We start from the raw sequence: 24,291 nt of genomic DNA, 5'->3' as shown, positions 1-24,291 counted from the left end.
GCTGAAACAGGGCAAGTTTGAAACGTGCTTTTAGCCTCTTAACATGTTCAACATGTCATTCCAAGTGCCTACCCATGTGAAGGGATTCCTTCAGAGTGAACACAGTGAATCTGACTGCAGTAGATGTGAAAGAAATGCATAAATGTACTAATTCATCTGTTTAGTTCCGGTGTTGAGACAGCAAGACGAGTGCTTAGAGACCGTCTACAAACTACAACACCAAAAAGAGATACAAAAATATTTTCAAAAATAGGCATATGCTTATTTTTTAAATGTAAGTGCAACTAGCAGGAGACAAGTTATAATTGAGGTAAGTATTCAATCTAAAGAATGTGTGACGTGCACCAACAACACCAAAACAAATTCCTTGTATGTGTTAAAAAACAAACTTGGCAATAAAACCCTTTCTGATTCTGAGTTTGGAGACACTACCTCATTTAATCATTAAATTAATACATGCTGTCTCAACACCGGAACTAAACAGAGATGAATTAGCACAAATTTTATGCATTTGTGTCACATCTACTGCAGTCAGATTCACTGTGTTCACTCTGAAGGAATCACTTCACATGGGTAGGCACTTGGAATGACATGTTGAACATGTTAAGAGGCTAAAAGCACGTTTCAAACTTGCCCTGTTTCAGCCTCCTGGGTGCTAACGCTAGCAGGAGGATAACACGGTGTAGGCAACACCGATTGTTTTACTTTTTCTCGCCACTGACAGCACTCCAAATTTACAAACAACAGAGCTACGTGTTGAAATCAACCGGAATTCTCCTTTAAGTTTGAATACTTTGCCGCACAACAAAATGTTGTAAAGATAAACCCACCAGGAGGGTCTGAAAGAGGTTAACGGGAATTTCCTCTTATGGTAAATTGGCATAAATTAATGTTGAACAGAAAAAGAATTCACTAACACAGGTAAATGTTCGTTAAGTGAATTAGAACAATTTTAAGTGTTAGAACAGGACAAAACATCCCAAACATAAGGAAGATGTTCACCGTCTTGCGGTTTCATAAAAACAAGATTTTAAGATAATTTTGTTATTTTTCGCATGCATTGTTTACTGTGGTAATAGATCATATTTGGATTTACTATCTACATATGTTTCACGTTTGGAATATGTGGAACTATTTTGCCTGCTCTGGAAAATAAAACTTAATTTCTCACAACGCAGAAAGCCTCTAATAAAATGTCTGTGATTGAATCAGCAGTTGACGGGCGCTGCAGCCTGGACAAAAGAGGCTGTCATCGCGTCAGATTAACAGCGAGATGATGGACAGTATTCATCTTTCAGTACAATCACTCACCCACAGTATTCCCACAGTGGACAAGTAGAAATGCACACATTATTTAGTAGGATACTGTTGCAATTATACAGCATTACTTTAAATGATTCGGCACAACAAACGGATGAAGTAAAGAACAGAAAAAAAAACCAACAACTTGCTAAAACCACACAAAAAAAATGAGTTTAAAAAAAGGCAGAAGGGAGAATTTCAGTGCAGAAACGTGTTTCACAGATTGAAGAGAGCGATACAACAGAGACTGAAGAAAAAGAAAAAGTGCAGCAGAGATACTCAAGGACATAGATAATGGCAGCCGTTATGGTTGCACTTACTGTCTGTCAGTGGGTGGCGGTTGGGAACAAAAAGCTACAAAAAAAAACAGGTGAAATTGTGGACCTATTTTGAAATTGCAATAAATATGTCTGGGAAGTAGCAGGAACAACCCCCCCCATTTGTAAGTGGGAACTACTGCAATCAAATAAAACCTGAAAAGGTACTGTACAGCAACACTGGTGTTAACACTATTTTTGACTTGAGATCAGTGTGCGGTCACAAATATATCATTATTTGAGTCTTACAGAGGCTTTCATCTAACCTTTAAATATCAGTAAATAAGCACACATCAGCTGATCTGAGGACTTTTTTTCTAGAGGAGCAATAATCAATGATATGATGGTATAACTGTCTGGTATGGTGAGTTTCAATGGAGAGCCACGTTCTTAATGATTTGTTTTTTGTTTTTTTTACCTCATTGTAGGTCTTTTGTTCTCTGCAAAGCACTTGGTTATGTGACTAAATAGAGCAGAAATATATTTTTCAAATCGGGATACATCTTCATGCAAAAGAACAAGACTTTCAAACAATGCAAATGCATTCTGTCACATTTCACAGGTACATTTCAGGATGATTCCAGTTTACTACAACTTGGGCTTTGTATTTCTAGGTTTCGTCATGTTTCACTCATGATACCTGCGAACACAGCAAAATTACTAACAAGAAGCAGACTGGGCAATAAACAGCGAACGTCAGTTAAGACCAATTATCTAAACCAGCTTATTTGGAGGTAAAACATAAGTGTGTGCAGTTAGTGGGAAAAAGGAACCAAGAAAAAGCCATTCCGTAAACTGTGATGGAGTTTTGCAACAAACAGTTTGGGTAATCATTTCTGTTGGCTTTGGTTTTATTTTTTAAATAAGTTTGGCTAACCTCAGGGTTGGTTTACAACCGGTCTGACAATCTGGCTGCTGGTGTTTCTTTCCCCACCTGGCTGATGCTGTCCTGATCTCAGGAATTGTCTTGCTGAGATGTGGGAGATCAAACTAAGTGAAAGGTTATTATTACAGATAGAAATTATGTCAAAAACTATGGAAATAAGACCAAAGTTGTAATAAACTGGAATTATTCTGTAGTCATACTACAAGGTACAATCAAGCAACGGACATCACCAGGTAAATATAAATGCTTACATTTATATCAAAACAACAAAATTACATACAGAAGGCCAGTGGGACAAGTTAATGGAAGCTGAAACAGAAAGAGTGCAGAAAGTACAGGAGTGGTGATGGCATGCTACTGGAGGATGGAAAAGGGAAGGGGAGGAGAGAGCAGCCTCTGGCATCAGCTTCAGAGAGGATAGGGGTTACTGGTGGGAAGAGCTACGAACCAATCTGAATACGCGAGAAGGGGAAACGTCTGCTTTGCCTCAACTGACCCTGAAGGCTAACCTTTAAGTCTCTAAGAAGCACTCAGGCACATGTTAGCGACATGTTGTCAATCTCTGCTGTTGAAACTGATAGTGACAGGGCTAACGTGACAACATGGGAGACGAAAGGTGCCCAGAGGGAGGACATATTAAGGGCAGAGGAGGAGAGTAAGTAGAGAAAGGATGCAGTGAGGTACTTTAGGGATTCAGTGACATAAACTGAATTGCTATTTTGTGCTATTCTGTATTGCATTCCTGTGGTTATAGCAGTTTCCCTGCGGCCTGATTGCTATGCTATGATATACTATGCTAAGCTTGCGCTGTGGAAAGACAGTCGAAGAAAAGAGGCAGTGGGGAGAACTGGAGGGAGGTGGAGCATGGAGGAGCCCCTTTACCTGATGCTGTTGCCAGGGGGCTGCCTGCTGAGGCTCGGGGGCTACGGGAGGATGAAGCACTAATGGAAGAGGAGGTGGAGGGGGGATTTATGGAGGAGGGGCTACTGACAGTGGTGGCAGGGCTGATGACGGGGGGGCACTCTGCACATGCTGCTGCCGGCTGCCGCTGAGGGCCCCGGCCAGGCCCCGGGGAGCAGGCACCCACCTGAGAGGCCGTCAGGGCTGGGACCAGGTCCAGGGCGGGTTTGGGCGGCAGCTGGGGCGTGGCCGGTTTCAGCCCAGCCCCAGAGCGGTTGCTGTCCCCCACCCCCTTGATGGGTGGATGAGGAGGAGAAGGGGTCTGGGAAAGCCCTGGCTTTTTGGGAGGAATAGGGGGAGGGTTTCCCCGGTCGATCCTGGCCACCGTGGGCGACTTGAGGCCAATTGGATGGCACAGGCGGCCGGGAAAAGGGCCTCCCTCCGACGCAGAGTGTGGCAGGCCTGGACGCAGGGGTCCACCTCCTCCTGCTGGAGGGCTGGTGAAGCGCGAAAGGACCTGTGTGACCGTGTGGCGTGCTTGCTGCTTGGCGGCAAAGTTGTCCCGGTTGGTGGGGGACGGATCACGGGCCGGAGGACTCTGGGACGACGTGCCATTTTGGTCCTGTTCCTGGAACTTGTAGCGGGCCGCCTGGACACGGGGGCTGACTCCACTGGGTAAGCTGTGGGGGGCTTGGCCCTCTGAGCCGTTCTCTGTCTGTACCAGTCCTCCTGAGCTGCTGTGGACGATCCCCCGACCAGTCGTCTTTGGCAGACTCAGGCCCACATAGTTGGCAGGGGTTGGTTTGACGGGTATGGTGAGGGGGTTCTTCTTGGGACCCTCCACCTCGGTGGGGGGCAGGTCCGTTTGGCAAGACGCTGTTCGAGAGCTGACGGGCTCTGTGGCTACAGAAACAGACATCACAGCTTTAGGTTTGGGTGGTGTGCTGGCGGCAGCAGCAGGTTCTGCTCCAGCAGCAGCAGCAGGCTGGGCGTTAGTGGCACCATCCTTCCTATCGCCCTGTTCAGTCCTGAGCTGCTCCACCTGCTGCCGCAGACTCTGGCTCTCGACCTCCTCGCGGCCCAGCCTGGCACGCAGCTGTTCCCGCTCTGTGTCAAACTCTGACAGCTGCTTTTCCATCTTGGCCTCCATCTGTTGGCTGCGCTGTCGCTCGGTGCTCAGCTCCTCCTGTAGCCGGCCAGAGGTGCGGCTCTCCTCGTCCAGGCGGGCCTGGAGCTCGTCAAAGCGCTGAGACTCCTCTACGACTCGCGTGGCAAGCTGCTTGCACTCGCGCACCAACATCATGACAATGTGCTTGTTCTTCTCACGCTCGTCCTTCAGCTGCGCTGTCAGCTTGCGGTGCTCCTGCTCCAGACTCTGGAGCTGCAGCTTCTCCATCTCCAGCTGGACGAAAAGATACACACAAAGTAAAGGGACAGTAGCATAGATCAATGCAATATTTTAATAAATAATGAAATAAATATTTTAATAAATGCAATAAAGACTCTAGGGCTGCAACTAAAGATTATTTTCATAGTAGATTAATCTGTCGATTCTTTTCTCGATTAATCAATTAGTTGTTTGGTCTACAGTATAAAATGTCAGGAAATGGCGAAAAAAATGATAATCTGTGTTTTCCAAAGCCCAAGATGACATGCTAAAATGTCTTGTCAGAGTGAAGAAACTAGAAAGCATTCGCATTAAAGAAGCTGCAATCAGAGAGTTTTTACCTTTTTTCATATTAAAAAAACATCAAACTAAATGGATTTCTAAAAAAAAAGTTGCCAATTAATTTAAAAGTTGACAACTAATCGTTAATTTTTTTTCTTTGCAGCTCTAAAAGACACAAAACGGGTACCAAGAGATCATAACGTGTTTTTTTTTTTTTCATCGGAGTTGGGCTTGGTAGATCTTGCTGCTTCTCTCAGTTTTTAATCATTACAATTTGAATCATTTGTCACCATCTTCTGATATTTTATAGACTAAACAAATATAATAGTTATCTGCAGCCCTAGCCTCAGCTTTACATGTGAGCGGATACAAGAGTGCATGAATAAGTTCATCAGGTGTCTCCAGTTACAGAATTACCAAATGAATGTGTTGTGTACATGTGCCACACTGACATCATCCGCTGACATCTTTTTCAGATCATCTGCCATCACACAGACCATTACCCACACAGACTGTACATACTGTACTTGTTCCATGGGCCTCATAGTGTAACATGCAGTATCTCTCACAGACATACTTCACATACATCATGCCACCTGTCTTACTGCCAATCCCATCACACTGGGCATCACGGGCATCCGAAAAAATATCATCCATCACCTGAGTAACACAGAAAACTGTGGATAGAAACACAGATTCAATCTATATACAGTGGGGCAAAAAAGTATTTAGTCAGCCACCAAGTTCTTCCACGTAAAAAGATGAGAGAGGCCTGTAATTTTCATCATAGGTACACTTCAACTATGAGAGACAAAATGAGAAATAAAAATCCAGAAAATCACATTGTAGGATTTGAATAATAATAATGAATGAATTTATTTGCAAATTCCTTGGGAAAATAAGTATTTGGTCATCTACAAACAAGCAAGATTTCTGGCTCTCACAGACCTGGAACAACTTCTTTAAGAGGCTCCTCTGTCCTCCACTCGTTACCTGTATTAATGGCACCTGTTTGAACTTGTTATCAGTATAAAAGACACCTGTCCACAACCTCAAACAGTCACACTCCAAACTTCACTATGGCCAAGACCAAAGAGCTGTCAAAGGACACCAGAAACTAAATTGTAGACCTGCACCAGGCTGGGAAGACTGAATCTGCAATAGGTAAGCAGCTTGGTGTGAAGAAATCAACTGTGGGAGAAATTATAAGAAAATGGAAGACATACAAGACCACTAATAATCTCCTTCGATCTGGGGCTCCACGCAAGATCTCACCCCGTGGGGTCAAAATGATCACAAGAGCGGTGAGCAAAAATCCCAGAACCACACGGGGGGACCTAGTGAATGACCTGCAGAGAGCTGGGACCAAAGTAACAAAGGCTACCATCAGTAACACACTACGCCGCCAGGGACTCAAATCCTGCAGTGCCAGACGTGTCCCCCTGCTTAAGCCAGTACATGTCCAGGCCCATCTGGAGTTTGCTAGAGAGCATTTGGATGATCCAGAAGAGGATTGGGAGAATGTCATATGGTCAGATGAAACCAAAATAGAACTTTTTGGTAAAGACTAGGGCTGTCAAAATAACGCGTTCATTTCGATTAATTAATCTGAGAACAAAAGCGCGTTAAAAAAAATAACGCAGATTAATCTATTCCATATTGACGTTTGACCCGGAGCCATTCTAGCCACCATTGGACTGTAAAATGAAGGAGGGAGACGAGAATGTGCTGCCTGGATCATTAATTGGAACATTTACTTGTAAAAATCTTCTTCCTGCCAACCCTGGCTACTGAAATCTGGTGCCACTGATATTTCTGCACTTCTCTCTGATGCTCTGAAACACAAACACCGCTGCACATGACGCTAGTTAACACTATACTCGACAGAAGCTAACGTTAGCCTACCGCTAGCTAGTAGCTGGATTAAACACGGTTAAAATGCTGACAGCTAACGCTAAACGGTGTAAAGTTTGACTGTTTCACTGTAGAGGATTCAACACCGGGATGTAACAATCTGCAGCTGCCGTCGGAAAAAACAACACAGACTGGTAAACTACAGCCTCGTGGTGCATTTGAAGTTATTGTAAATGTCCTTTTCCCATCTGATGGTTCAACAGCAATTTACTACTGAAATTAGTTATTGTTGTACATTATTATTAAATCATTTCATTTTGACCATATGGCCTTAGCAATAAACAAGCCGTTCTTTAATGCCACCAACTGTTGTTTAGTACCCTTTTTTTTACTTTCTTAAAAAGTATTGGTTCAGGCACCGTTAATTATGTATGCGATTAATTTAGATTAATTAATCACAGAGTATGTAATTAATTAGATTACATTTTTTTTAATCGATTGACAGCCCTAGTTAAAACTCAACTTGTGTTTGGAGGGGAAATAATGCTGAGTTGAATCCAAAGAACACCATACCTACTGTGAAGCATGGGGGGTGGAAACATCATGCTTTGGGGCTGTTTTTTCTGCAAAGGGACCAAGACAACTGATCCGTGTAAAGAAAAGAATGAATGGGGCCATGTATCGTGAGATTTTGAGTGAAAACCTCCTTCCATCAGCAAGGGCATTGAAGATGAAACGTGGCTGGGTCTTTCAGCATGACAATGATCCCAAACACACCGCCCGGGCAACAAAGGAGTGGCTTCGTAAGAAGCATTTCAAAGTCCTGGAGTGGCCTAGCCAGTCTCCAGATCTCAACCCCATAGAAAATCTTTGGAGGGAGTTGAAAGTCCGTGTTGCCCAGCGACAGCCCCAAAACATCACTGCTCTAGAGGAGATCTGCATGGAGGAATGGGCCAAAATACCAGCAACAGTGTGTGAAAACCTTGTGAAGACTTACAGAAAACGTTTGACCTCTGTCATTGCCAACAAAGGGTATATAACAAAGTATTGAGATGAACTTTTGTTATTGACCAAATACTTATTTTCCACCATAATTTGCAAATAAATTCATTAAAAAATCCTACAATGTGATTTTCTGGATTTTTTTTCTCATTTTGTCTCTCATAGTTGAAGTGTACCTATGATGAAAATTACAGGCCTCTCTCATCTTTTTAAGTGGGAGAACTTGCACAATTGGTGGCTGACTAAATACTTTTTTTGCCCCACTGTATAATCTGTAATTGAATATTAGATGGAAAATGAACCGCTTGCATTCTGCCGTGATGCAACAATCCAAATTTGAAGTTGTTGTTTGTCACAAAACTAAGAATGAGCCTGGAAACGATTTTCTCAAGAAGAGTGTAGACAACCCAGAGTAATTAAGTGAGCCAGACAAAATAGCTCGATTAAATAGACAGACAAGATAGATAAGCGGCTATTTACACAAATAGACATGCGCTATTAATGAACGAGGTTGCTTGGAGTCTAATTTATCTTTTCAGAGAGACAGTGTCTCCACATAGGGTTGAATTCCAATGACTTGTCAAAGCCTCTATATCTGGAGCGTCGCTGCTATTGTTAGCTCTGAGCTGGCTTCACAGAGGGTGACAAGGCTCAACTGGGGCTCTCCAACCAATTGCAGAGACCCTCATCTCTCTAACAAGCCTCAAACAAAAGAGTCGCCACCCCGCCACCACTGTCCCAAACAAGACTCCCTCCTTTTCTTTCAGTGTCCTCCCCCACCTCCCCTGTTCCAAACCACCAGGGAGCACATAACACCACCAGCTGATGCTAAGGAGGAGCGAGGGGGAGCGCCAGTCGTTGCTCTAAAGGAGGTGCTACGACTAGCTGCTAATTGGGTGAGGATTGTGGCTGTTGTAAATCAGCCTAATGCATCTCAAGAACTCATTTAGGGATGCTGTGAAGGCAGTGAAACACCTAGACAGGCTGAAGACAAGTTTAGCAGACACCACCACTAAGTACATTAATGCACTGCTGGAAAATCTTCAAAAAATCTTTAAACCTCTTAATCTCTGAAGAACCCGGTATGCTTGAACAGAAGAATTTTGACTGAGCCCGATTATATTTCTGTAACTTTCCGAAATGAATTCACGCCCACTTGACGAAGTGATTGGTCAGCTGGGTGTGTGGAGGTGGGAAAGTATGCAGAATTTAAAGTAAGCAGAGTTTAATCTTTCTTTGTCATTCTTTACAAAGCTATTTGAATGCCTTCCAGGAGAGGCGGATTGAAAGTGTGAGGCTTTTCACCCCATTGTCAAGTGTGGCTGTTCGTAACAGCTATAAACAAGTAATAAACTTGTTTATAAAAAACTAGCTCTTTTAAAAGCACAACCTCGCTAGAAGTCACCAGGGCCCCTAAATCAGGAAAACAGGAAAGTGCATGGAGCCTCTTTTTCAGAATCTGCCTCACATACAGTTCAACACATCCAAGCTGAGAGATGCCAAGAATAACAAGTGGTCTAAAATCAGTAGCAGCTACATAACTTCCTCTAAGATGTAACCGTAGACGGAGGGATGTTACTCCCCCTTTGAATCCAGGACAGGGGTCGGAAATAGCAAACTTACAACCTTTAGACTTTTTTTAATCCAAGGCTCTACAATAGGCCATGTCTAGACTGACAACAGTCTGCCAGCAAGTGTTTATTTTCTTTGAGGCAGGGTTTTACCAATTTCTATACTTGCGAGGTAAACTGTTACCTTAACACAACAATACAAGGTATTCTCACCTCCACTGTGGCAAAACAGGATCGGCTCTTTTACTGGATGACCCTGCAAAAACAGCAATGTTTGGTTGCAGAATCCTACTTTGCATCCAGACAAACCTCTTGTGGGACTATTTTCTTTGTTTGATAGGATAAAATGCAGCATAATGAAGTGGATGACCTTCTTTACTGAGTGTGTGTGCAGTTACAATCAAGTGTGTAAAATCTTTGCTCATACTTGTCACTCATATGCATGGGCTCTTTCTCCATCATCTAGAGTGAAATAATAATGACAAAACTAATTTTTGGGAAGATTACATTGGAGGCACTTCAGGTAGCACTGGTGCTTTCTGTACCTGAGACCCCCCCCCCACTGCTTAATGAAATATGTCTTAAAAAAAAAAGCATAGAAGTAGAATAGTTCCCTTAAAAAGGTCTATCTTACACCTTAAAAGCTATCAGCTAGCATCACGGCAGAATAAAGCAGCTTATTCAGCTACTGTAGAGAACTGGGGATGAGAAAAAGAAGGAAGCAAAGAAGGAGGCCTGAGGACTATTTTAGGAAAAAAGGAATTTCAGCAACTGGCGACCGTGACCTTGCTTGCTTCCAAATTCAGCCTAAACACATTATGGCAGCATGTTTACCCACAAAACCTGACACAAGTGTCTTTGTCATTGTTGTGAGTGTTATTTGAGGAGGGGGGGAGCTTCCTTCATCTTCATGACTAATTCATGGAGGAGAGGAAGGCGTGGGGGGTGTCTTCATTATGCCCATAAACCCATTCAGAGAGTGTTACGTATAACTGCCTGTCTGCCTTCAGCTTGCCTAAGACCTCATGGATAATTCAGGCGCTTACTCACAGGAGAACGACAAGAGTGGAAACGGATGGAGGGGATAAAGATAGCACGGACAATCCGGGTGAAATTCACTCTACCCAGCAACCAGAAAATCCCTCAGAGTTTTGTGTAGTCTTCCCCGTCGACCATGCAACTTTTAGTTTTTCTGGGTCAAAATGTAAAAAAAAAAAAAAATCCAACGTTTTGGTTGTCTTTTTCGTCACTTTTGTCACTTTTTTCGAAGTTTCTGTCAATATTTTTCTGCGCTTTTGACGTTTTTTTAAAGCTTTTCCCATGTCACTTTTCCTGACGTTTTTGAAGATTTTCCTGACGTTCTTGAAGATTATCCTGACGTTTTTATCACTTTTTTTTCCGAAGTTTTTGTCACTTTTCCTGCCGTTTTTGAAGATTTTCCCTGACATTTGTGTCACTTTTATGTGCTTTTTCTGACATTCTTTTCCTACGTTTTTCAACGTTCTCTAATCAACTTTTCTTTACATGCTATACATTTGAATAAAACACCCAAATTCAATGAAAGTAGTGAACTGATCATTTATTTAACTTATGAAGAGCATTGTATGGAACCATCCACGTGATTTTGTTTTAAAATGTGGTTGAAAGAAATCCACCTTTCTGATATAGAAACTTTTTGAAAATGGGTCAGATTTGACCCAAGGACAACAGGAGGGTTAAGCAGTGTTGTTGTTTCATCATCAACAAAACCATTTATGGCTGCCTGCAAGGTTCCTACCCTGTTGTTGAAGTTAGCTACAGCTGTGCAATCAGTGGTGACGTGGTGAGTCATTCTGTGCTAAAGAGGGTGAACCGTTGTTTTGTGGTTCCCTCCTTTTACACATCTAGATTTTCAAACCTCTCAAGTTCAGTGTCATCTTGCATCGCTATGTTTCTGATCGGTGTGGACAGTGATTATAGAGAATGAGTGGAACTAAAACATTTAACCAAAAACATCTGTGAAGGTAGCCCTGAATGGGGTTGCAAAGGACATTTTCCAAAGAAAGTTAAACTCAGGAATATGTTCACAATATAAAAATGATACCTTTTTATTGGTGAATTTATTTGGGGGGGAATGCACATAAAAAGCAATAGCAGGTCTTAAGGCACATTTTGGTTAAAAGAATGTTGCAAAGGGTCTGTAAATGTCCTGGAAGTCTTCTAAGGGAAGTGAAGCTCAGGAATTTTGAAGGAAAAAAAACAAAACAAAAATTGTACTTTTAAATAGTGAACTTATTTGGAGGGAAATGCACATCGGACATGGAGGAAGTTCATGAAGAGAAAATGGAGATAGAGGTCTAAGAGGAAAATGATTTCTTTTATTTTGGAGGGGGTCATTGGGTATTAGGTTTGTTGTTCAACGGTCGTTCAATATATTGTTAAATGAGAACTTACCAAAACTGTTTTTTTTTAAATTCTTATTAGAAGGGTTTAGAATTATGTCTGCTCTTGATAGAAACACTTTCTTTTTTACTCTATCTGTATATGACATGGTTAATACTGCCTGAGCAAATTATTCCATTTTATTCCCTTTATTTCCTGCCATTTCTCATGGAAAGTTTCCAACTTGACAACTTACATCTGAGTCAGGTTTCCCATCATCCCAGGACCCAGGCTATGTCCACACTGATGCAGGTAAAACTCAATTATCCTTTTTCCTCTCTGTTTTGTTTGCCTTCAATCCACAATACATTCTTTTTTGCAACGCCCCAGAATGCCACTATGTACTGTAGATTCTTTCCAAATCAGAAAACACTGGACAGAAGGAAATGAAGCTTTTCAAAACACAGCTTTCACAGACCTGGTGAAGTAACAGAAATTTTAACTTTCTGACACATCCAACTCTCTCTCTCTCTCTGTGATTACTCGTTTTTGTTTGGCGATCAAAAAGAGAAGAAGAGATGTTCCTATTGTGTCACCGTTATAGTGTGAATTATAATCAATCTATGACAGTTGGTGGACGGGGTTAAATCAGATCCCATGGCTTGGGTATATGTCAGTCGGTACAAAGGCAATGTACTGCTATGTTTTTAAATGTCACTGTGATGCATTTCTTTCCCTTAATGTGAAGTAATTTGAACTGTGTCTGTGTTTGAAACTAAACTTGCTTCCATCGCTCACAGAAACATATCAAGTGAAACCTCGGACTGATGCAAATATTCCTGAGATGTACCTCATCCTCATCCATCAGCCAAGCTTCATCAAGATATAACTGCCGTGCCAGTGTAGCAGTTAAGATCTTTCCATATCCAAAAATGTACTGTAGTGTCTGTCAGATCATTGTGATTTAAACACCTTAACACGGTCCAAACTGCAACATTCCTCCGATAACTGCTTCGACTGAAATGTGTCCGTAGCACTAAAGTTAAAAGTGGGTGTTGGAGGATTGGTCTTTTGGGGTTGTTTACTTATTATTTGATCCTTCTTCCTTATCCAAGTATTCCAGGAAACTTCTCTTAACTTTAGACTACATTTTACTTAAGCAAACCTCTTACATACGGATAAACGTCCAAACTACGGCAACAAAAACAGCGAAAGTTAAAAGTCAAAGTCGTGTGATAGGTGATCACAATCAGGCCAAAACTCACTGAAGTTATTTTACACCCTAAACCACAGGACCAAAATCTATTTAACCAGCTTTCCTGTCAAAACATACCACTTCCTACCTCTCCCTTCCTTCCACTCACTTCTTCTTCCATACCTCGTCTTTGTGTGTGTGTGTGTGTGTGTGTGTGTGTGTGTGTGTGTGTGTGTGTGTGTTTAAATGTTCCATTTAAACTACATCATCATCTCTGTTATTATTACAAAGTTCAGGGACAGGACACACATATTCATACAGTATTTTCTTTATTACTCACCCACATTCATTCTGCCAGCATAACATCCAAACACTTTCACACATCCAGAGAGAGAGAGAGAGAGAGAGAGAGAGAGAGAGAGAGATTCTGGCTGCCCAGTTTTTCAGGGCCACGCAATTGACATAATGCATTCCCTAGCCCCTTACCCTAACCATCACAACTAAATGCCTCACCCTAACCCTAACCTAATTCTATCCCTAATCCTACAACCAAGTCTTAACCCTCAAACAGCCCTTTAAACTTGTGGGGTCCAGAATTTTGGCCCCACAAAGCTGTCGGGACCCCACAAGTATACTGGACTCCGGGTTTTTGGGACCCCACAAATATAGTCACTCACACACACACACACACACGTTCCAATCCTTCGAATTCAAATATACACCAAAAACCTTAATGCACACAGACAAGCATATGATTTTCTTCCTCTGGAGAATTTCAGCCACAGAGATTTGAGTCGTGCGTAAATAAACACAATCTGTGGTTGAACAGAACAAATCTCTGATCCACATATTGCTGATCTAAACATTTGCCTTCATTCAATCTGACTCACAGCAATTAAACTCAACTTCTTTAAACACAGGGTCACAAAGGAGGCACTTTGGAGAATGGGATTGTACTGAAGCTGCATGGCACTAAAGATGGTGATGTTGGTTCATCTGTTGGTCTAATAGAGAGAAAAATATTGCATACAATTGTCGAATTGTTGTTGTTGAATCCCATTAAAACTGGTATAAACATTCATGGTCCACAGGGGAAGAATCGTATTTATTTTTGGTTCGATTGTAATGTGTGCTCGGGTCTGAACCTGTATTAAAGCTAATAACAGCTTTTTGATGTGACAAGCACAGCGCTGATCACAAGGCTAATGATTACTTAGTTGGTTATTTAGTCTTTCGTTCCAAACTCAAACAAAATGCACTTATAGAAACCCTCCTCCTCCCCTCCTTCCTCTCGGTAGTCTTACCCTCTTCTGGCGGCTCTCGGCGGCGACCAGCTGGGCTGACATGCGCTCCTGCATCTTCCTGCAGCGGGCCATGACAGCCTCCAGGATGGAGATGGGGCTAGAGCCCAGGGGCCGCCGCTCCTTGTCTCCTCCGGGGACCCCGCGCTCAAAGTCCCTCTGAAGTGCCAGGAAGGGGTCGGTCAGGCTGTAGTGACCGTATCGCTCTTGAAGAAACACCTCCTTTCTCTGAGCCTGGAGACAAGAGAGGAGGAGGAGAAAAAAACAAACATTATTTACCTTGTTCAATATGTGGATCAAAACTATTTGACCCCATTTGGATCATGAATGTTAAAATGCAACTGGAATGTTGCAGGTTTTACACACATCATTTAAAGTGCTCATATTATGCTCATTTTCAGGTTCAGAATTCATTCAGCTCCTCTTTTCACCCTGTGTGTTGAGCTCTCTGTTTTAGCTACAGAGTGAGACATCTCACTTCTGTTCCATCTTTGTTGGGAGTCGCACATGCGCTTAGCTAGGTAAGGACTACTAGCCAGTCAGAAGCAGAGTATGAGGGCGTGCCCTGACAGTACCTAGGTAAGGACTACTAGCCAGTCAGAAGCAGAGTAGGAGGTCGTGCCATGCTAGCAACTAGGCGAGCATTATAACGTGTTACAAAGTGACCACGTTTGTCTCTGAAGTAAAGGCTGGACTACAATAGAGCTGTTTGGAGCAGTTTGTGAACAGTGTTTTCTGTAGGAGATGGTAAGTCCCTTTGGGGTGGACTTAAGGCGTTTTCACTTTGTAAACCTATAACGTGCACAAAAAAGATATATAACACAATAAAGGAAAGGGAAAATGCCAAAAAAGCATAATATGAGCACTTTAAGCAGGATCAATTATTTGTCAAAAGCACTGTGTTTCAAAACATGTTCCATCACTTATCCCAGTGCAGGTTTCTGAGTGATATACTGCAATATACAGTAGTCTTGCATGAACAACCAGTACTAAATAAGCAATGTGAAAGCTGATTTTTAAAAAGAAAACTTTCCACTCTCCAATAATAATCTCCAATTATTGCTTTGATTCTTGTGAAAAGGTTTCTCAAATGGACGACCAATCAAAGGAAAAAAATCTCTTTAGCTGAACTGCTCCCAACCAATTAAGTCACACAAGCTGTGATGAGGAGTGACAAGGAGACACTGCTGCATTTTAAAGTCCCTCAAAACTAGCTTTCAGCATTTAAATATTCACGACTATTACGTTAAAAATAAAAAGTTAAAATCACAGGGGGGAAAACATCATGGAGTATTACTTATAAAAAATATTAATGTTAAAAGAACCAAAAATATTTAACCTCGACAGGGATGTATGTAAATGTAGGACGCCATCGCTCATAGTAAGAACGTGATTTCAGGGCCTTTAAAGCTATACTGCATAGTCTCCCCCATGAGGAATTCTAAGTAATGACAACACTGTCGGCGCTTCATCGTGACGCAAGCCTTCGGTGATCGGGCACCACCCCCCACCCTTCACGCAGTTGCTAGTAGCGTTTAACCATCAAAACAAGGACACGGAGGATTTAAAAAAAAAGCACAGACTCTTCAGAAGAGGTAATTCTCTTGTAACTTTCGTAATCCTCTTCGTCTCCAAAGCTGAACACTGCTGTTGTCCATTCTCAGCGGTGACATAAAACGCATCACTCCTTCCCGCGAATGTCGCCGGACGACACCATTTTGTAAACATAGCCATACTGAGAAATAGAGAGAGAGTTTTATGGAGCTGATAGTCTTAATTAGCTTTGTATCAACTCATTTGGCAACGGCTTGAATGCAACGGACGTTCATTGATATAAAATAGTGGCACACTATAGCTTTAATGAGCCATACATGTCGGGAACTACTGAACTAGACCCCAAGGTATACTTCTACATACAAATATGTGAGAGACCAACAACATTTTCTTGTCAAAATACATTTCAGTTTCTGCACTTTATCAAGCTGTAAAAAGGCTCATGCATTGCTGTAGCAAGTGCGTCCGCTGACATCCGACAACAGATACCGAGAGCAACCAGTCTAGGGCTAGGCGAGAAGGAGAAACTCAGATACCACGGAATACTTGACCAAGTACCTCGATGTCGATATTCCAACGATATTGTAGGGTTGACTATTGGTGCTTTAACAAAATATCTTTACAATTAGAAAAATAATCACCAATAATGTGGATATAGATATGTGGATATAATATATGTGGCCAAGTGGGTAAAGGCAAATAATAACAGTCTGGTAAGTTCAGAAGATTGTAGCACCCGGCGCAAAGCCCGACACAAGTGTCTTTGCTATTTTAAGACCGTCCAGCGCCCACGTCGTTTAAAAGCAAAAATAGCAAATGCACCTGCGCCTATCTTTGCGCCCATGGGCGTGCTGGTCTTACAGGGAGGTGTGTTCAGGTGCATTCTTGGCGTATTGCTATCTTGAGGCAGCGGGAAGTGGTCGTGCCAAACAACAAGAACCTGGTCTAAAGTCAATAGCGCAGCATTTCATTGTTATTTTAACAGCGCATTAGTAAAATGCTCCTAGGCTTATGCACAGCGCGCGCACACTATGCTTGTTACACACACACACACACACACGGAAGTGCAGCAGCACACAAACATGCAGAAGATTACAAATAAAAATATTACGGTGCAAATCCTCTATCATAATAGCAATGCGCCAAGGTACAAACGTACCTGGCTTTTAAAGGGAACGGGAGATGACCTCTGATTGGTTTATTGCATGTTGCACCCAAAACACACCTATGAATTAATGAAAACACTAAGTACAACCCTTTTGAACCATGCGCCCGGCGCACGGACCCTTTTTTCCACCATTAAACTAGCAAAAGTGGATTTGGACATGCCCTAATTGCCTGCGCCAGGTGCTTCACGCCATGCGCTTAGATCGTTAAAATATGGCCCTGTGTCATTTTACTCTAATGCAGCCTTTAAAACCAGGAAAAGACAACACTTAAGCCATATTACGATGATATCTAAAATCTAAGACGATATCAAGTCGGATTTTCCGTTAGATATAATATTGATAGACTGCCCAGCACTAGCAACCACGTTCATTCATTCATTCATTCATTCATAGTTATAATATGGCTTTAATGGTGCTACTACTCTTTTACTGGAAGTCCAAGCAGCATCAGCACCCAGCCCCTGCCTCGCCCTCCTCCCCAGCCCTCCCCTCCCTCCCCTGTGGTTTAGGAGGAAGTCTGGTCTATCAGGCCGTGCTGTGGACCCTGAACTCCCCCGCCACCACCACCACTTGCCCCTGACCGCTGTGAGCCCGCCTGCCTGACTCCAGCAACACTCAGCACTGCAGCAGACCCGGCTGCTCTCAGGTTACACCGACAGATGGAGATGGAGTCCTCTGAGCCGGTCAGAGGTGAGAGCAGGAGGCCCGTGGTTAGATCACAGGAAAATGGGTATCGCAACCAGACCAGGTATAATCGTTTTCATACTTGGCCTCACATGAGGACCTGCCAAACGTTACAACAAATGGCCTTTGGTGGATAATTTAACTAGATGAGCCACGACTGACTGCAAACTGCCACCATGGCTGAGAAATTCTTCAGCTGCACAGCTGCAGCCTCTAATGTTTATCATTCATCTTCTAGCTTTGACATCCAGGAGAACGTAAACAGAGTGATGATGTTCAGCAGATGAATCGGAAGCCCAAGATGGCGAGCTTTGCAAACAGCACATGAACGCTGCTGCATAATGGTTACGGCAACAACAACAAAAATGAAAACAAAGAAAACCGCAAAAGCAAACTCATCATTTGACAATGAGCTTCGTGCTCCTCAAATTTCAGACCAAACTCGTGGCCGGGTTGGTTCAGTGGGTAGAGCAGGCGCACATATACTGAGAGGTTTATGCCTCGACGCAGAGGTCCAGGTTTCGAATCCGACCTGTTAGATATAATATTGATAGATTGCCCAGCACTAGCAACCACGTTCATTCATTCATAGTTATAATCTAATAATATAATGGTGCTACTACTCTTTTACTGGTAGTCCAAGCAGCATCAGCTGTGACGATTTCCTCCATGTCTTCCCCCTCTCTCCCCCCTTCCTCACCTAGCTGTCCTGTCCAATTAAAGGCGGAAAAGCCCCCAAAAAATTCAGACCAATCTGCACAGAATCTTTTGTGGTAGAAATGATATGTATAAACACTAACATTCTCGTGCACATGATTTTTGGGATAAGTGCTCCGTATCAAACAGGGAGCGAAGTGGCTGCGATATCAACTGGCTGCACACACAGCAGCGGCATCATTACTCGTGCAAACATTTCCTCCTGTTCCTCAAATGACTGGATGCTGACACTTGGGTGAACGTTTACATCATTCCCATGTGGCGACACACACAATTAACAAAAACCTGACCACACAGATCCACTGTGTGGATCGAATGAGCAAGTTCAACCTTAAAACACTGGATCGTTTAGTACCAGGTTTACTGTTTGTATATGCAGTATCTTCTTTTATTTATTTATTGACTCTATATATTACTCTTCTTTTACCTTTTAAACTTTTTAACAGGATGCAAAACAAGGAGTGATGCATGAGTGTATGTTTTATTGTTTGCAAATATGGCGACAATAAACCTGAACTGAATTGTGTTATGTACCCAAAACTGCACTTTAAATAGGCAGATGTAGGATTTGTTTTTAGATCCCCTTTGGTTGTTATTTCAGCACCAACTACATTTTGTAAATATAAATGGACTGTATTTATATAGCGCTTTTCTAGTCTTACCGACTACTCAAAGTACAGGCACCAGGCACCATTCACACACATTCATACACTGTGGCCGAGGCTGCCATACAAGGTGCCACCTGCTCCTCAGATAAACATTCACACACATTTACACTCCGATGGCGCAGCATCGGGGGCAACTCGGGGTTCAGTGTCTTGCCCAAGAACACTTCGACATAGGACTGCAGGGCCAGGGATCGAACCACCAACCTTCCGATTGGTAGGCGACCACTCTCCCACCTGAGCCACGGCCACCATTTTCTGGGGTCCATACTACAACAAATGCAGTATAATCACTAATGCTTACATTTACATGCAGTACATAAAACAGTTACAGCAGTACGGTTATATGTCTACTCTCTAGTTGCTGGTACAGGTAAAAGTTTATGGTGATAGATGTTAAAATATGTTAACTATTTTGGTCTGCTGTTGGAAGGCAATCCAAAAAGTTTATTTTGGACCCTGGTTTGTCAATAACATATTTGCTCTCTGCCAAACTCCCACTCTAGAGATGGTTCCATCTTCCTGTGGATTAGTAAAATGGGATAAAGTCACTGTAAAATCCAGTGTTATCCAAACTGCTGCTCCAAGCAGAAGCTGCTGGCATCGGTTGGCCCCGAGTACAGTTCAGTAACATTAGCCTTGTCAAACCTGCTCTTAATCATTCTGACCACAACCAAATGACCACTTGCAGTAATCCAACGGTCAAATAATACCCGACCAAAACGCACTTGGCTGCAGAACAGCAGCTGCACACAGACCAAAACCCTCTGAACATAAGACGTGGTGAGAGAGAGAATAACTGAAACATCCAGAAACTAATTCACACAGAGATGCAGAATTTAGAGTATTAGAGGGCGATACGGAAATATACAGTAATAAATCAGCAAAGTGCAAACCATTAAAAATGGAGATTATTATAAAAAGGTAGGCTAAATAAATAACCATCAGAGTTGCAGGTTTTCAATTCTATACAATCTTTCAGTCAAGTCAATTGTGAAGGCCAAACACGTGAGCAGCTTTCTCTTCCACAAGTGAAGAAGATTGTATTTAAAAGAGTCATGATTCATACCTATTGGCAGCAGCAGGTTAGTAAGGGAGGAAAATTTAATAAATAATAATAATAATAATAACTGGGCGCGAGGGACATTTCAATGAAACATGGAGGCGAGAAAAAGACAAAGAGCCCAGAGTGTGAGAGACTGAAGAAACAGACAGCAGGGACAAAGAGGAGAACCAATGATGGGAAGGTGTTTGTGAGATGCTTGGCCAAAGAAGGAGATGGAGTTTGGAGTCTCTCTCTCTCTCTCTCTCTCACACACACACACACACACACACACACACACACACACAGAAGATTTATAGTGAATCCAAGAAGCTCTCGAAGCTGATGGCACACTGTGAGCAGGCCAATATAAACACAGAGGAAAGGTGGGGGTGTAAGAGAGAGTAACAGAAACAAAAAGATATAAAATCATTCAGAAGATGTTCATGAAAAAAAGAAAAGAGAAATTGTGTGGAAAGAACTGAAATGTATATGGCTTTAACACACACACACACACACACACACACACACGTTTCTCTGCGGTGTGTTTACGTCGGCCTCATCTCCGTAACTCCACTCACAGTCAACCATTAATCACTTTTTGTTACCTGCAATCCGTTGCCTAACATTTACCACTCAGTCAACATCAAGAACTCTCGCAACTAACATTTTTGGATGGATCAACTAATAATTTGGTCCATAAAATGTGAACCACAGCGAAAAATGTCCGTTACACTTTACTTTTGTCCAATCAACAGTTCAAAACCCCCAAAATGATTGCCAATGTGCCCTTGAGCAAGGCACCAGACACGTGTCCATGGGCAGCCCCATCGCTCTGACATCTCTCCATGTAATGCATGTGTATAGGTCCTGTGTGCAAGTGTGTGTATTTCGGACCTTTTTGTGTGTGTGTGTGTGTGTGTGTGTGTGTGTGTGTGTGTGTGTGTGTGTGTTAATTGAATTTCTATTTTTAGGATTAATACAGTCGTCTCCTTTGTTCTTTTTCGTAAAAACAAAACAGCAAATCCTCCCAATTAAGAAGGGGGAACCATAACGTTTGTCTGTTGGGAAAATGACTTATCAATTGTCAAAAAAGTTTCCAATTACTGAGCTCTAAGCTGAACAGATACAGCTGAAATACCCAGCAGCCGTGAACGATGCACCATCTGAAGGGAATCCTTCGGCAAGTAAATAAATTGCCAGCGATGCTCTGCCATCCTTTTAAACTGGCCTTCGACTCCCAGGATCTTCCTGTAAATATTTACAGAGAACCAGACACCATTTCAGCTCTCAGTCAGGCTCTTCGCTTTCACATTACCATCACTACTTATCAGATTGAAGGTTTTTGTATTTGTTTAAGTGTATTCCTGATTCCTGGGTGAGTATTTATCGAGAAGAAAGAAGTGAAAGACATTTCAAATCCTGCCGTATCCTACAACTCGTCGTCCTGGTTCGCTCCTGCTTTTTGATTTTGTTTGTTAATATGATCAATTAAGTGTTTGACCGTGCCAACTAAACTCATCTGGAAGGTCATTTCCTTTTAACTCATAAATAAGCAAGTTTTTGAGCAATTTTGAATGAAATACTCTGCTTCAGTATTTCAAAATATGAGTGATGTAAAATGGGTATGTAAATGTAATTGTTACGTTTTGTAAAGAAGTTCTTAGTTTAGGGGCGCCTGGGTAGCTCACCTGGTTGAGCATTAGCCCCATGTACAGAGGCTCAGTCCTCGCCACAGAGGCTGCAGGTTCTATTCCGACCTGCTGCCCTTTGCTGCATGTCATTCCCCCCTCTCTCTTCACTTTCATATCTAAGCTGTCCTATCAAAATAAAGGCCTAAATTGCCCAAAAAAAATTATCTTAAAAAAAAAAAAAAAAAAAAGAAATGCAAAGACCTTAACCTCTTTTGCCAGTGACATCTAAACAAACTATTGTTGCACAAGTAGACCTTTCCCTTCATTCTGCTTGGCTAGTTTGGAGCTATGAAAAGGTTTGTCAATATTTCCTGGTTGTGAGGCTCAGGGTCATCCATTACAGCGTCCGGGTTAGAGCCAAATCCTTTGAGATCTCATCAGCTGTGGAACACTAAGCTCCCCTGAGGCTCGATTGATCCCAGAGATCCATTGGTTGTCATTAGAGGAAAGCTACAGCACACAGGAGAGTTTGACCAGTGCAGCTTCTGCAGAGAGACACCAATGTTCTTTTTAGACTGAAGCTTCCAAAAGAAAACATTTCATATAATTCAGTATCTTAATTTTCTTATTTTTGTCGCAATCATTTTGGAACGTCTTATTGACGTGCGTAGGATCAAACACAAACTTATTATACCAACTATTAAGTTTGCCCCTCGACAAGTTTGCTTAGTTGTCATGGAGAAGTTTTCATAACTCTGGAAAATATTGGCAGAATTTAAACACTTTCAGGGCAGTAAAGCCTTGAAAGTAAAACAACACATTCTCAATCCCAACTCATCAAATACCAACACTTGGTCAGGTTCCCTACGCCTCAAACTGTAACGCTCTAGGTTCCCCTCTAACTTCAGTTTAAGGTGTGTCAGGGACGGCATAGTCTCGCTTTGCCAGACCTTCCTCTATAGTCTCTTTCTTTCTTTCATTTATTATACAGGAAAGTTAAAAGTAACATTAAGTTACAATATAAACGGGCCTGACTCAGTTTAAAAACAAACATTAAAACAACTTACAGTACATAAAGACAGAAACATTTGTACACGACATCTGCATGGACTAGACAGATACGGAGAGCTAAAACAACAATACAGTTACATAGGTACAGGACATTATTATGGGCTAGCCAGATACAGACAACGAAAAACAACAATATAGACAGTGCAAACAAGACTTGGACAATACATGAACAATCAATGTGTGCAAGTGTAACTGTTGAGAAGAGTGCTGCGGAAGAGGGCCTAGCTAGTCCACACAGCATTCTAGGATGGGAGAAAAACGTGCTCTGGTTTATTGGCATTTCTTTAAACCAATCAGAATCGTCATGGGCGGCACTAAGCACCAGACGGAAAGGCTGGCCGAAAAGAGTGAAATCTGAGGAAATTTTCGGCGGCAACGGAGCAATCCCGGAAGTGGAACGCCATGGATATGGACTTCAAAATAAAGCTCTGTGTTCACAGGAACCAATTTCCGCTTGTTACATGCATACAGTGTCTTTTCAAGATGACCTTCCAATATAGGTTTACGTGGTTAGGTTAAGGAAAAGATCATGTTTGAGTTAAAATGCGTTGACTTTTGGTTTCACGCGGGACACGAAAAGCGGCCTCCTGGGTTTGTTTGACCCGTCTGCATCTACATGAACTTTCTCACGCTTTAAACTACGCCAGTTGCTTTAAGCGTTTAATACGACGCGGATGGGTTTAAACTGGAGTTAGTTGAGAGCCCGATGCTTGTCATACAAGGGTGCCTCGGAATCAGACGTCGAGGGTCACTGACCAAGCATAGGATTTTTATTTTTACACAAGTTGGGAGTCAGAAAGGGTTGAAAAAAACACATGGTGCCGTGACGCTTCAAAACATCTGCCATTATTATTTCTTATGTGGGTTGACGCACGCCATCCTGGGAGAATATGCTACTGCCCTCTTCCCCGATGTAGACACTCAAGAAAAGCAGCAATTTTATCACATTCATTCACATTTGTTTTGGATCGTCACATCGATACTATACATTTCATTGGCACATCTCTCTGAAGGCACAGTTAGGCAAAGAGCCAGATAAGGTCAGATTTAAACTCAACCTGTTTACATTTCAGTTTCACAAAGGGAACCGTAGCAAACTGAGACGTCCAGCGAACAGTTAATAAGGTTTTAAATAAGATGTTTACCTACTGATTTGGAGGGGGGGTAATGTATTTACAAGAGGAGTAACAGTAATACTATAATATTTACAAGTGAAGCAGTGATGGAGGGCTCTGAGTGAGACCTCAGTATTATTAGCATCAACCTTTACAGGCATGCTGCACTCAGTGGGTGAGAGGGTTCAGGGAACACAGCCAGAAAGAGAGAGTTGTCTTAGCAGAGAATCAGACATGGATCGCTGCAAGAGGAGTTGGAGGAGAGTAGAAGACAGATGAGAG

General features: G+C 42.3%; 1 protein-coding gene across 1 annotated transcript in view; it reads right to left on the bottom strand.

Annotated features, from left to right (window-relative positions):
- cttnbp2 (cortactin binding protein 2) overlaps positions 1-24,291 on the bottom strand; it is a 116,747-nt gene that overhangs the window by 45,744 nt on the left and 46,712 nt on the right. The window contains exons 3-4 of the mRNA XM_078256480.1: positions 14,362-14,592; positions 3,388-4,807 (exon numbers count right to left, since the gene is read on the bottom strand). Of these exons, the coding sequence (XP_078112606.1) occupies positions 3,388-4,807; positions 14,362-14,592 (1,651 nt within the window). The remainder of the gene's footprint in view (positions 1-3,387; positions 4,808-14,361; positions 14,593-24,291) is intronic.

The sequence above is a fragment of the Sander vitreus genome, chromosome 8 (assembly GCF_031162955.1).
Source record: "Sander vitreus isolate 19-12246 chromosome 8, sanVit1, whole genome shotgun sequence".
In the NCBI taxonomy this organism is placed as follows: domain Eukaryota; kingdom Metazoa; phylum Chordata; class Actinopteri; order Perciformes; family Percidae; genus Sander; species Sander vitreus.
Note: the sequence above shows the minus strand (reverse complement) of the source record. Positions and strands in the feature narration are given on the sequence as shown.